The sequence below is a fragment of the Peromyscus maniculatus genome, chromosome 11, assembly GCF_049852395.1.
Source record: "Peromyscus maniculatus bairdii isolate BWxNUB_F1_BW_parent chromosome 11, HU_Pman_BW_mat_3.1, whole genome shotgun sequence".
In the NCBI taxonomy this organism is placed as follows: Eukaryota; Metazoa; Chordata; class Mammalia; order Rodentia; family Cricetidae; genus Peromyscus; species Peromyscus maniculatus.
Genome location: NC_134862.1, coordinates 49,569,456 through 49,582,976, shown reverse-complemented (window position 1 = coordinate 49,582,976; position 13,521 = coordinate 49,569,456). Strand labels below are relative to the sequence as shown.

The 13,521-nt window shown below is 37.3% G+C and overlaps 1 protein-coding gene across 2 annotated transcripts in view; it reads left to right on the top strand.

The window, feature by feature from the left end:
• The window catches only part of LOC102923317 (complement factor H-related protein 1-like), a 256,566-nt gene extending 243,797 nt beyond the window's left edge, over window positions 1-12,769 (top strand). Inside the window, exons 1-5 of one of the 2 annotated variants that reach the window (XM_076547549.1) lie at window positions 2,749-3,001; window positions 3,819-3,995; window positions 6,496-6,672; window positions 9,749-9,931; window positions 12,315-12,769. In XM_076547549.1, coding sequence (XP_076403664.1) covers window positions 2,764-3,001; window positions 3,819-3,995; window positions 6,496-6,672; window positions 9,749-9,931; window positions 12,315-12,535 — 996 coding nt within the window. In that variant the 5' untranslated portion in view covers window positions 2,749-2,763 and the 3' untranslated portion in view covers window positions 12,536-12,769. Of the gene's footprint in view, window positions 1-2,748; window positions 3,002-3,818; window positions 3,996-6,495; window positions 6,673-9,748; window positions 9,932-12,314 lie in introns of those variants that run through there. The other variant, XM_076547551.1, reaches the window with a different exon arrangement.
• The last annotated feature ends 752 nt before the right edge of the window (window positions 12,770-13,521 follow it).

The following is a 13,521-nucleotide window of genomic DNA, read 5'->3' as shown; positions in this document are numbered from 1 at the left end:
ATACAGGATGGCATATATCAACTGAGGTACACAGAAGTGTCTCCAAGCCTCACAGTGCACTGCTTGGCAGATTTATTTTTTGCTAATACAGACAAAAAAAAAAAGGTTCTGGGTTACATGCTGCTTGATTGAGGCATAGACCCACTGCTTCCCAGAGTTGATGGTGCGCATGGGTCCCAGAGCTGGCAGTAAACATATCTCCACCATGTTGGGAAGCTGAGGGCGGGCAGATCCAGCAGCCAAAGCTGCAAATTTGCATAGCTTAACATTTTAAAACTCTCCTAGTGAAAATGGATTATAGATTCACAATAAAACACATTTGGATGAATAAAACCTCTAAATGATTTACAGTGTGTTAAAAAATGTACATAGGCATAGGAGAGAGAAGAAAAGGAGTATAGGCAGTTATATAAAAAAAAAAATAGTTTCAAAAAGTGAAGTCTTTAAAGAGACAGTAAGAGTAATATAAAAGGAGTAAGTCATGTAAAGATGGAAAATACACAGAGAGTCTGTATTATATATATATTATTGTGTTTTCTTTGAATTTTTTGACTGTTAATGAGCTAAATGTAGAAAGACATTTGATTGTAAAGGCTGCTAAGTTAAACCAACATATATATTTTAAAGGTATCTTGACTTCAAGATCTAAGGATATGTTGCTTTGGAAAGGAGGTTCTGCTTTTGCTTCCACAGAGGATGAGAAGCTGTGGATTCCTTTCAGGTTAATATGGTTCCATCAAGGAAATCCCCCTGAGAGGTCTCCAATAAATGTAATAGTCCAGATAACCCAACATTCAGAATAGCTTCAAATAAACTGACTGAGACGATACAGCCTCACAGACTACTACAACTAAGATTTAACCATAATTTACAGGAAGGGAAAAGAAGAGGAAGGAAAATGCCAATTGTGTGGATGATGTAAGGACTTTGGATAACCCCAGAAAAGGAAGGTGAAGGAGAATCAAGCCTCCTGGGAAAGAGTTAGTGACTCTCCATCCCAAGCTGCCTGAAGCCGAATACCTGTTTGAACTGCATTTTGTTTTGTTACCTGTCCACATATTGGCAAAACAGCAAAGTCAACACACTAAAGTCATGTTTTTACATGAGCAGAAAACCTTACATGGTTTTAGCAGCGAAATACTTATTATGTATCAAGCTTCATTAGGCACCAAGGAAACTGCCAAGGAAATTAAATCCACAAGCAAGGCATGCTGTGGCATTAAAAGAGCAAAACACAAACAGGCAAATAGATTGCAAGGAAAATCTCTCTCTCTCTCTCTCTCTCTCTCTCTCTCTCTCTCTCTCTCTCTCTCTCTCTCTCTCTCTCTCTCTCTCTCTCTCTGTGTGTGTGTGTCCTACACTAAAGATATTTGTACATGGAGAATAATCATTTTCATTTTGGTAGTGGTTGAGTAAAAGAAGACAAGGGAGGTAAATGTTCACAGCCAGCAGTATCGCTGTTAGGTGAGTGGTATAGAAAGGGTTTTGAAGGCAGTTGGAATAGAGTTGGAGGAAAACAGCAATGTTATTTAGAAAAGACAAGAACACATGCAAATAAAGTCCTGTCCATTTTGGAGACAGACAAAGGATATCTGAAACAAAGTAGTACCAGGATACATGGGGTTTTTACCATCAATATCTTCAAAAATACCTAACATCAAATATAAATAACAGGTTAGCAACATCAGGTTCTAAAAGGCTAACTAACACAAGAAAAATAATTTTATATGTCACTTAGCATTGAGAATTAACTCTAAGTTAATGAAAATGAAATGTGTCACTATTTGTGAGGTTATAACTATAAAATATTGTCAAAATTCCCAGTATACACTGGGTAAAAATTAAATTGATAATCAGGGAGGATGTGCAATGTATATATAAGAGCAGTATAGGATTTTTGTGTTCTATTAAAATTTCATGTGGACTAACTTTCCTAAAATATAATTCTACAAATGGATACATGTAGGAAATTGTAAAATTCAATAAAAAGACCTAACAATTTACATGTTAGCTGTTTTAATGTATTTATGCCTTTATATGTATATGTATGTGTGATGTATACATATAAAGGCATAAATACATTAAAACACAATACAATTATCCACATTATTCTAGGGAGTTATATAGAGAGACCTAATGTCACCAGAATTTAGCTGCAGTTTTATCTTCATTGGATTGGTCTTTCTGATTCTTTGTGCCTTGTTATTTTTTTATGAAACTAGATTTATTGAGAGACCTGACAAAATAAAAATTATGTTTCTATATATCATACTTAATTAAATACTCAGCATGTTTGCCACTCCCTTGAGACAAACATCAGAGAAAATCCTGGTAGATATATCAATGACCTCAGTGAGAGGAATGAGGGACGATGTTAAAGCAGAGTCCTCTTATTCAGCCATTACTTATTATGCAGTCAGGGATCTATGATAGCATCCTGTGTCAGTTTTGAAAAGTCCTGTTGGGGTATCTTTCTGAATATTGCCAAAAACTTTATAATTTATATCAAGGCAAACTATAAACTTCATATTTATTAATAACAGCATCCTCAAACCTTCACATACTCAAGGAGTGCTGGCTAATTAAACACAAAAGTGGATTTCACAGTGAAATTTTTATTCTTATTTATGAGATACTTGAAGGTCACTCTATTCTTTGATAATCAAATGATACACCAGAAAGTACTTAAACTGTATCCACTGAAGCCAGATGAAAGGAAAAATGATCATCAAACAAAAAATGTATAATTGATGATTCTCAGTGATGATTAGTATTTACTTCTTTACTTTTGTTTTATTTTTCCAAGAGAGACTTTGTGATCATCCAAAAATAAGCCACGGAATACTATATGATGAAGAGGAATATAAAGCATTTTCTCCTGTTATTAGTGGGGAGGTTTTCTACTACTCCTGTGAATATAATTTTGTGTCTCCTTCAAATTCCATCTGGACCCGCATAACGTGCACAGATGCAGGATGGTCACCAACACCAAAGTGTCTCAGTGAGTAAATGCCCATCCTTAGATGAGCACTGGATGAAAGAAAGGGAAGCCCCTGTAAGAGGGACTCATGGGCTCTGGAAAACCACAGAGTTTGGCTTGGAAGGGGCAGGTACAGTCTTTATTTTATGAGGTATTTTTCTTATGAAAATCCAATGAAGACCTTACTGTCAACATGTGATCCTCAAAAGAAAATCACTATTGAAGGCCAATAATGGATATATTTGACAACAGATCTTGTCATACATCTAATTAGTAGCATTCTAGCCATGCTTTTTATATACAAAAAAATCACTTCGAATATCCATTGTGTTTGAAATATCTTTTCCCTCAACTATTCATGAAAATATGTTTTACTTTTATATTTTTCAAAATTCACTACATCCTTGGACTTGTTATCTATAATATATTGATCCTTCAGTGAATGTATGCCACAAACCCCAGGATGACAGGTGTATTAAAAGAAAATGATAGGAAACGGGATAGATAAATCAGTGAAGCAGATGGCAAGAATCATACCTTGTTGAATAAACATTCAGAAATAAAAAAATTATATATCAAAAATACTATTTTATATAGAGAAGTTTGTGAGTGGAAAAATATTACTTTGAAAAACTATTTCAAATGTCAAGACATGAAATCCCTGGGGAAAACTCACATCCTAGACTGCGGCGCAGGGGGGGGGGAGGGTTGGCAAGCTTCAGAAACTATTTGTATAGTTCGTTTTAGTTGTGTCATTGTTTTAAAAACATTTTAATATGCAATCTAACTTTCTATTGACTTCTTTCATACTGTGGATTAACCTTTTTTTCTTCTGAAGGGCTATGTTTCTTTCCTTTTGTGGAAAATGGTAATTCTATATCTTCAGGACAAACACACTTACAAGGTGATATTGTACAAGTTGTTTGCAATCCAGGCTACAGCCTTCAAAATAATCAGAACACCATCGAGTGTACTGAAGAGGGCTGGTCCATTCCTCCCAAATGCGTATCCACCGGTAAGTACAACACTGTGCTTTCAGATCCTGCCATGATCTGTGATGTTTAAAATCAGCAATACTGTTACAGGTTAAATACAGGTCTTTCTATTGACTTTTGCCACTCACCATTTCTATTTGGGTCACAGCCGTGTCTAAAGTGGTATCACATATACTGGTTTATGTATTCAAGAGGATGTCATAAGTAGAAATATTATGTGAGTACATTCGGAAGACAGACTGCCCCTGATAAAGTCAAACCATTTTCTGTCTTCAAAACCATGATTCATAGGAATAAAGAAATAGTTAAAGAGATTTTTAAAAAGTCCTAAAATGAGTTCTAATCATGAGCTGTAACTTGCACATTTTTAATTCCAAAAGATTTTGGGAAATGTTAATGAAAGTGTTATCTTTTAAATTGATCACTATATTGTCAAGAGTTTTCTGGCACTATTAACAGCATCATAAATCACATACTTTAGACAATGAATGTTAGTGCCTTGCCACTGATCAAACATATTATTTTGTATTAAAGTTTCTATGTGGACCTGCAAAATTATTCTCTCTCTCTCAAACATACAGGCATCTAAAAATTTGAATAAGATAAAATAAAAAACACTGTAGAATAGAACAAAACAAACAAGCAAATAGAAGAAAAAGAGGAGAGGAAAAAGTAAAAGAAACACAGCTAGACATAGAAACACATAAGCTCACATACAGAGAAATCTCATGAACACAAAATTTGAAATTGTAACATACAAAGGACTTGCAACATATGAACCATAACACAACATGCAAAAGACTTGTAAATTTTTATTTTTTATAAAGCCACAAGAATGCCATTGAGTTTGTTTTATGCTAGTTGTCTACTGCTAGGTGTGGGACATGCCATTATTCGTGATTTATATACCCAGTGAGACTACCCTGGAGAAAATTAATTTTCTTTTCTGTTGTTGTGTGCTGTAATCAATTGGAGAACTCTAAAATTTTCATCTGCTTGTGGTTATCTATTGGAGATTGCTTCTGGGTTAAGGATGTGGGTGTGTGGTAACTTCTCATTTCACCTCTATGGCCCTATCTGGTGCAGCCCAATCCAGGTCCTGTGCATGCTTCTACAGTCTCTGTGACTGCATATGTGCATTAATCTTGTTGATTTAGGGGCCTTATTTTGATGTCCTCTATTACTTCTGGTTCTTACATGCTTTCAGTCCTCTCCTCTTCTGCATGATTCCTTGAACCATGGCAGGGGGATTTGATGGAGACATTCCATTTAGGGCTAAATAATCCAAGTTCTTGATATATTATCTGTCTTTGGATCTCTGTACTAGTTCCTATCTGCTGCAGGACAAAGCTTCTCTAATGACTGCTGAGCAAGGCACTGATCTATGAGTATAGAAGAAGGTCATGTGGAGTCCTTTTATCTCTATGGGTTTTGTTTTTTGTTTTTGCTAGAATAGTATTTGATTTCATAGTAGTATTATGTGTCTGGGCTATATAGTCTCAGGTTCTTGGTCACCAAAGCAGTGTCAGATATGGGTTACATCTCATGGAGAAGCTCTCAATTTATATTAGATATTTCTTGGTCACTCCAACAAGCTAGGTGTCTCCATTTTCCTGTCATAAGTTGCAGACAGACTATCATTATAGATCAAGGGTATATGGATGGGTTGGTGTTTATGTTTCTACTTTGGTAGAATGCAAAATACCTTCCTTTATCAAAGATGCTATCCTATATGTAGGCACCAGCTTGACATTGCTGTGTTCAGTGAGTTGTGAATGTATTGTTTTTCACAATGTGTCCTTGCCTCCAGTTTGTGTAAAACAACCTATAGACTTGCCAAAAGCCTGGGTGTTTTGGAAGTTCTCACGTGACATCTTTAGATACTAATTCAATTAGATGTAACCCAATCTTGGTAATAGAAGCTTCATTTGATGATAAGAGTTGTCCATTGGGGCTCTGTCTCCCCACAATTTTTGGTTATTTCATTTACATTGTCTTCATATATGTATATATTTTAGGAAGTTTCTACTGTATTATGTTTCAATAATATCCCTCAAATGATGCTTAATCTTAGTTGTACTTTCATGTATTCTGTTCCTTGCCTTGCCTTCCCTATTCCATAACTATATATACTGTTCCTTGCCTTGCCTTCCCTATTCCATAACTATATATACTATTTCCCCATGCTATGGAGACCTACTCCAGAGGTCTTTTGGTACGCCTAACCTCTGTTGGTCTTTGGGTTGTAGCCTCACTATCGTTGACTTAACAGCCAGTATCCATATAAGCAAAAGTACATCATATACATTTTTCTGTGCCTAGATTCCCTTACTCAGAAAGATTTATTTCTAGTTACATCCATTTACCTATGAATTTCATGAGTTCATTTGTGTGTATATGTTTAAATATACCATATTTTCTTTTTCTATTCATCTGTTGAGAAATACATTCAGAATCTTATGTGCTTATTGCACATTTACAATGAACAAATAGGTAATGACACTTTCTTTTGCTCCATAGACAATTATTGTGTGGATCCACCACTTGTGAAAAATGCTACTATAGTAACAAGGCCCATGGATAAATATCCACCCAATGCGAAAGTACGGTATGAATGTAACAAATCTTTCAAACTATTTGGGGAAGTAGAAGTGATGTGTCAAAATGGGGTTTGGACAGAGCCACCAAAATGCAAAGGTAGGCCATCATATTTCCCAATGTTTATTTGATAATGTAATTTAGTTACTGTACATTAGTGAAGATAAAGTGAAGTAATTCTTATAAAAAGCATTTTTCTAATTTTCTTTTTTCTTTTAAAATTGAAAATAGATTCTTCTCTCATACAATACAATTTCCCCTCCCTCCAATCCTCCCAACTCAACTCCCCCCACCCCACACATATATCCACTCTCCTCCAGATCCACCCCCTCAGCATTTCCCTTCAGAAAGGAACAGGCCTTCAAGAGACAACAACCAAACAGGACAAAACAAGATACAATAAGACAAGTCAAACTCCCTTATATTGAGCCTGCACAACTTAACTCAATAGATGGAAAAGAGTCCCAAGAGCAGGCAAAGAGTTAGAGATACAGCCACCTCCACTATTGGAGTGCTAGAAAAACACTAAGCTAAAAGCCATAGTATATATGCAGAGCACCTGCTGCAGACCCATTCAGGCCTGTGTTTGCTGCTTCAGTCTCTGAGAGACCACGTGAACCCTGCTTAGTGATTCAGGTGATTCATGTTCTCCTGGTGTTTTCCATCCACTTTCACTTCTACAATATTTTCTCCCCCTCTTCTGTGGGGTTCCTCAATCTCCAAGACAGGGATCCAATCAACACCTCCAGTTTAGACTCCTCACAATGTCTGGCTGTTGGTCTCTGCACCCACTCCCATCTATTGGTGTAAGCCTCTCTGATGATGACTAGACAAGGCACTGATCCTATTATTCTGGGCTATGCAGTATTTGTTTCTTGGTGACTCAGAGCTGTCTAGAGATAGTTCAGTCATTAAATAATAGACTCACAACCAAACCAATAAGAAAATGAAAAAAAAATGATATTGATAAAGTTTTAATTCTTTTGGTGAATTTTATGAAGAATTGTGGTGACAATTTTTTCAACCAAGTTTCTATCAGATTAGAGGAACATTTGTCACTAAGGAAAAATTCATCATTTTAAATATTAAGCCACTCACTTATTTATTGAATATTAAATGGATAAAATACATTTATATAATGCTTGAGAAAAGATTTTCAAAATATTTACTTTGAAATGTAAATGAGTAGTGTAATAGAATATCTTCACATAGTAAAATACAATGTCTTCTTTGTTAGATTTCCTCACTTCTATTTTAAAACCTTTTTATGGATTCCTTATGATTTCACATGGTGCATACTGATCCCACTCATCTCCTTGTTCCCTTGTTTCTGCCCTCTGCCCTGTCAACCGCCCCCAAAAAACAAAATTTTAAAGTAAAACCCAAAACCAAAACAAAACAAACAAAATTTCTCAACATTGAAGCTGTAGTGTGGTCCAGTAAGTCAGTCACATAGTATACCCTTTGGTCCATACATCTTTACTGGTAAGTGTTTATTGCAATGAGTCATTGATCTGGATCAAGGCCAGGCACTGGCTTCTGCTAATCTATTGATACTGGATCCTTACTGGGACTCCTCTTGGATATTCTATTTTTGTCTGTGTCATGGAGGTCCTGTAGCTTTGGATTTGCAGGTTTGGCCCCTTCACATACTCCAGCAGTTCATAGGTGAGGTGGATGTTGGGATGGGCTACTTTGTAGTCCTGGTTCTGGGTCTGGGTGATAGCTGGGTTGGTCAGCCTGCCAGATTTCCCTCATCATCACCCCCATAGAGAGCTCTCCAGCATTGTCCTGGCTAACTCACCCCATGTAGCAGACATCAAGGAGCAGGACCAGTTTTCCTGCTCTCACATCTTAGGCTCTGGCTCACATGCACTCACACCACCAGGAGCAGCTCTACTATTTGGCCCAAGAGAGGTGCAGTGCCCATTCTCTGGATTATTGTACTTGGAGAGAAACAGAGCCAGCTTTTCTGTTCTCATTCCCTTGATCTGGCTCTCCTGCCTGTCTGTCTCAGGTGGCAAGGGCTTGGGGGGCATATTTCCTTTATCCTTGCCACTCCATGGCATATAGGCCTTTGACTTCTGCTACACTGTTGATACTGGGCCCTCACTGGGACTCTTTGTAAATATCCTGTTGTTGCCCTGTGTGATGGAGATCCTACAGATTTGGATCCACAAGACTGGCCCCTTCATGTGCTCAAGCAGTTCATAGATGGGGTGGCGGTTGGGGTGGGCCAACTCGTAGTTCTGGCTGTGGGCCTGGGTAGTAGCTAGATTTCTTAGCCACCCAGCTCTCCTTCATCCTCACCACCATGGAGAGCTCTCCAGCACTGCCTCAGCTAGCTCACCCTATTCAGCAGGCAGCAAGGGCTGGGGCCAGTTCTCCTCTCACTTCCTCAGAGCCAGCTCACTTGTACCCCACACCACCATGGCCAGGTCTACTTTGTTGCCCAGGCAAGGCATAGGACCACACTTCCAAGAATAGCAGCCTGTGAGGGGCAGGGACAGCTCTTTCACTCTCAAGACCCAAGGACCAGCTCTCCTGCCTGTCACAGGTAACAGGTAGAGAAGAGCTACGGGATTTCCTTAATTCTTCTATGTTGAATTAAATATATGGGAGTTTCCTGACTACATGCTGAGACTTAGTTTATAAGCACAGAAATTTCCTGAACTGCTTCCATTGGTCATTTACTATTGAATGTGAACTACATATGTTTTATGTACAAAATATTTACATCATATCTATAATGACATGTCAAACTTCTCAATTCTCTGTATACAGATCATTTTCAAGTGAAACAATTACTAGTGTGTTCTGTGTATCTGCTCTTTTTTTAATTTGTATTTATGTTCTCTGTTTATCAGTCTTATTTCTTTTTTCCTTTTGCTTTGGGGAAATAGATCTCAATACTCTTATTTTGGTGTGTATCTTTTCTTGTTTCTGAGTACACAATTTGAGTATGCTATCTCCAACAGCTTCCTAGCCACCTGTTACTGAAGTCACCCTAGGTATTTGTGCTTGTGTGTCATCCTCTACTGATGCTGACATTTTATACTTCAGTGGAATCTAGAAACTATCCTTACCTTTAAAATCCATTAATAGTTCCCACTTCCCATGTTTTTTTTCTGTACTCTGATTTGATCTCTCAAACATTCAAATGTTGTACTCGTAGATTCAACAGGGAAATGTGGGCCTCCTCCACCTATTGACAATGGAGACATCACCTCCTTCCCATTGCCAGTATACGCACCATTGTCATCAGTTGAATACCAGTGCCAGTCCTTGTACCAACTGCAGGGCAACAAGAAAATAACATGTAGAAATGGAGAGTGGTCAGAGCCACCAAAATGTTTACGTAAGTACCTCATTCTTATAGATCACAGGAGATTCAGTTTCATGACATGGACATTTTTCTGTTAAGAAATGACATTTACAGACTAAAAGGACTGTTTTGTTTACTGCTTCACTGCTAAATATCAGCATGTGAGTAAAGCATTATTTCTTTCTTATTATATAAAAATAGTTGACAAATAAAATTATGCATGTTACTCTATTATTGAGTTTTTACTAACATGTATAGATGTCCATAAACCTTGGTGTGACCATGTTATTTCCATACCCCTTGTCTCAGTAAGTGCTTTGTTTCTTTGAAAAGACACTATGACCCTGACAACTCTTATCAGTGAAAGTACTTAATTGGGGATTGCTTACAGTTCCAGAAGTATAGTCCATTATCAGCATGGGGGGCAGGGAGCATGATGGGACACAGAAGACATGGTGGTGGGGAAATAGCCTAGAGGTCTATATTTGACCCCAAAGGCAGTAGGAAGCTATAGACACTGTGCCTGGCTTGAGCTTTTGAAACCTTAAAGCCTATCCCCAGAAACACACTTTTAACAAGGCTACAGCCCCAATCCTTTTCAAGTAGAACCACTCCCTGATAAATAAGTAATATATGAGCCTATGGAGGCTGCCTTAGTTAGTGTTTCTATTGCTGTGATGAAACACTATGACCAAAAACAAGTTGGGGAGAAAAAGGTTTGTTTGGCTTTCACTTCCATATTGCTGCTCATTATCAAAGGAAATCAGCACAGGAACTCAAACTGGACAGGATCCTGGAGTCAGGAGCTGATGTAGAGGCCATGGAGGGGTGTTGTTTACTGGCTTGCTTTTCATAGTTTGCTAAGCCTGCTTTCTTATAGAACCCAGGACTACCAACCCAGGATGGCACCATCCATCATGGTCCCTCCCTCATGATCACTAGTTGAAAAAATGCCTTACAACTGGATCTCATGAAGGCATTTCCTCAGCTGAAGCTCTTCCCTCTCTGATAGCTCCAGCTTGTGTCAAGTTGACATAAAGTACCAGACAGTACAGAGTACATTTTCCAGGACAGTACATTTCCCCCTTATATTCCCCATTGTCCTTCTTAACTTCTTTAATTATTTTTCTGTGTTCACTTGGAAATATTTGTGTTTTAAAAATGATTTTTAAAAAAAATCCTCCAACTGATCTTTTATTCATGTCAGTACATTTGGAGTCTGTTACTGGAGCAGCAATGCAAGTTGGAAGAATCTTGTCTTCCATTTTTTCATATTTCTTGTGGCTTTTTTACATCTGCTGGATTAGTTTTCTATACACTGTATTTATGGTGCCTTTCTTAGTAAGAAGCTCTTTACTGGAGATGTATGTATCTTGGCCTACAGAGCAGAAGTGACTTCCATGTGGCACCTATGGGTTATTTGCCTGTAATTAACACCTTGGGGCACAAGGTGAACCACTGTTTCTGTGAGTTATACTGAAAATAGGACACTTACCAGCTCAGGTGGGTTGATAGAGAGAGCTCAGGGTGCAGGGTGCAGGGTGCTCACTGTGTTGACTCGTACAGTGGGTGTGGTAGCTCATAGAAGATGACTCAGGTTTTCTCAGAAACTGTGATTGGTAGGTCTGATACTTGCAAGGGTTATTCAGCAGAGAGAGGTCAGTAGGTTTCTCCTCTGACTAGAGAATTGCATGCCACCAGATGCTGCAATTGGAGATGTATTTATGGGTATTTGGCACCCACTCTATAGCACTTAGTCCCAGTCTTTACAGTAGTGTATGATCATATGTGTTGTGGGGCAGGATGGCAGCACTAAATGAATTGGTTTCACACAGCATGAACTTGGACATTATGTCCTTTTGCTTTCCTAGCAATCTAAGGAAGGCCAGGGGACAGTGTAGTAGTTGCAGAAACTGCTTTCCAAGCAGGTTAGTCACTTATCTAGTGTGGTAATTTGATAGATCTATTTTTAAAACTGAAAATCAAATTCATAATACATTAATCACTTCATAGTTACAAATTTGTGAGTGAATGATGAACATTATAAAAGTAGTTATGATTTGGCTTTCAAAGAGCAGTGTTTCTCAGTATACTCATCTCACTGAACATTATATCTGAATATCATATTCATGCCAAGGTTCAAAATTTTTACCTTTGCCCAATACCTAAATTAATGCGAACAATCACAAATGTCTTGAAATCCAGGTGTCCTATTTCATTGACGTTAGGAATCCTTGTTATTGAAATCTAATTAACACATTAAAAACATTTTTGACAGTATTTGCTATTCAATATGAATTAATTCTATGCGTCAGTTTAATACAGATAGTTTTTTAAAAACTTTGAGAAATAATGCTTGAAAATTGAATCTTTGTATGTTTACATATTAATAAACTTTTGGTCATTTTTCTTTTAGATCCATGTGTAATATCAGAAGAAATTATGGATAGACATAACATAGTTCTCAGATGGAGAGAAAACCAAAAGCTATACATCCCATCAGGAGACTACGCTGAATTTCAGTGTAAATTTGGATATAAACAGACAAATACAAGATCTCCATTACGTACATCATGCATTGATGGCCACATTGATTATCCCAGTTGCTCAAAATCACGTTATTGGTTCAACAGATGAATGAACCTTTGTTTACAAATGTGCATATATATTAAAGGCATAGTTTCAATTTATGTTTGAGGTATTGTTTAACTCATTTCTTCTCTTGAGTATAAACTTGTGTTGATGTATGGTGATTAATTTGGAGCCTGAGAGACCGCTGCCACAAATGCAAAGCAGTGCACTCAGAACTCCTAAAGCAGAATGGGCTGTGCGCTAGCACGGTAACCAATGCTAATAAAATACATGCAATCACTTCATGTGTCTGTTTCTATCCATCACTTTTCAAAATTTCTCCAATCTTCCTCAGGACATTTTGAACTAAGGCTCTGATTTGTGGTGGCCTGACCAGAAGAAATATTTTTTCACCTTCAAATTAGTATTATTTCACAAATATCTAATAATCAAACTGTCATACTTAACATTACTAATGAATAAAAGTAATTTTTAAATACTACTTTTTAATAAATAAATAAATCTGAGAATCATTTTGTGTATAAACTTCTGAATATATTAATTTGGCACATGAAAATATTCAAGCAAATATTCAAAGCAATTAAAATTTAACTGGGTGTAGGATTCTGCCACTGATATAAAGCTATAAATACTCTCTATACCTGATAAACAGGCAGTAAGCACATACATACTTTGTCCCCAAATTAATAAAAGAAAATAGCAATAAATTCAGTCACATTTATAAAAGAAGGATTAGTGTTAAGAGTTGCTATTTAATATCTTTAAAGACAGTTTCTAGTTTACAGTGGATGTACATGACTGGCAGTTTCTCTGACTCAGTCTTCCACTTCCCAAAATTCTTCTCCTCCTTGTCCTGCCTATACTTCTTCCTGCCTGGCCACTGCCCAATCAGTCAGGACAAATGTCTCTCACCCATCAGTCCTGAAGCTGCTCAGACCCTACCAAGTAAACTCACAGAGACTTATATTACTTATAAACTGTAGGGCTGTGGCAGGCTTCTTGTTAACTGTTTTTTTTTTTTTTAATCAACC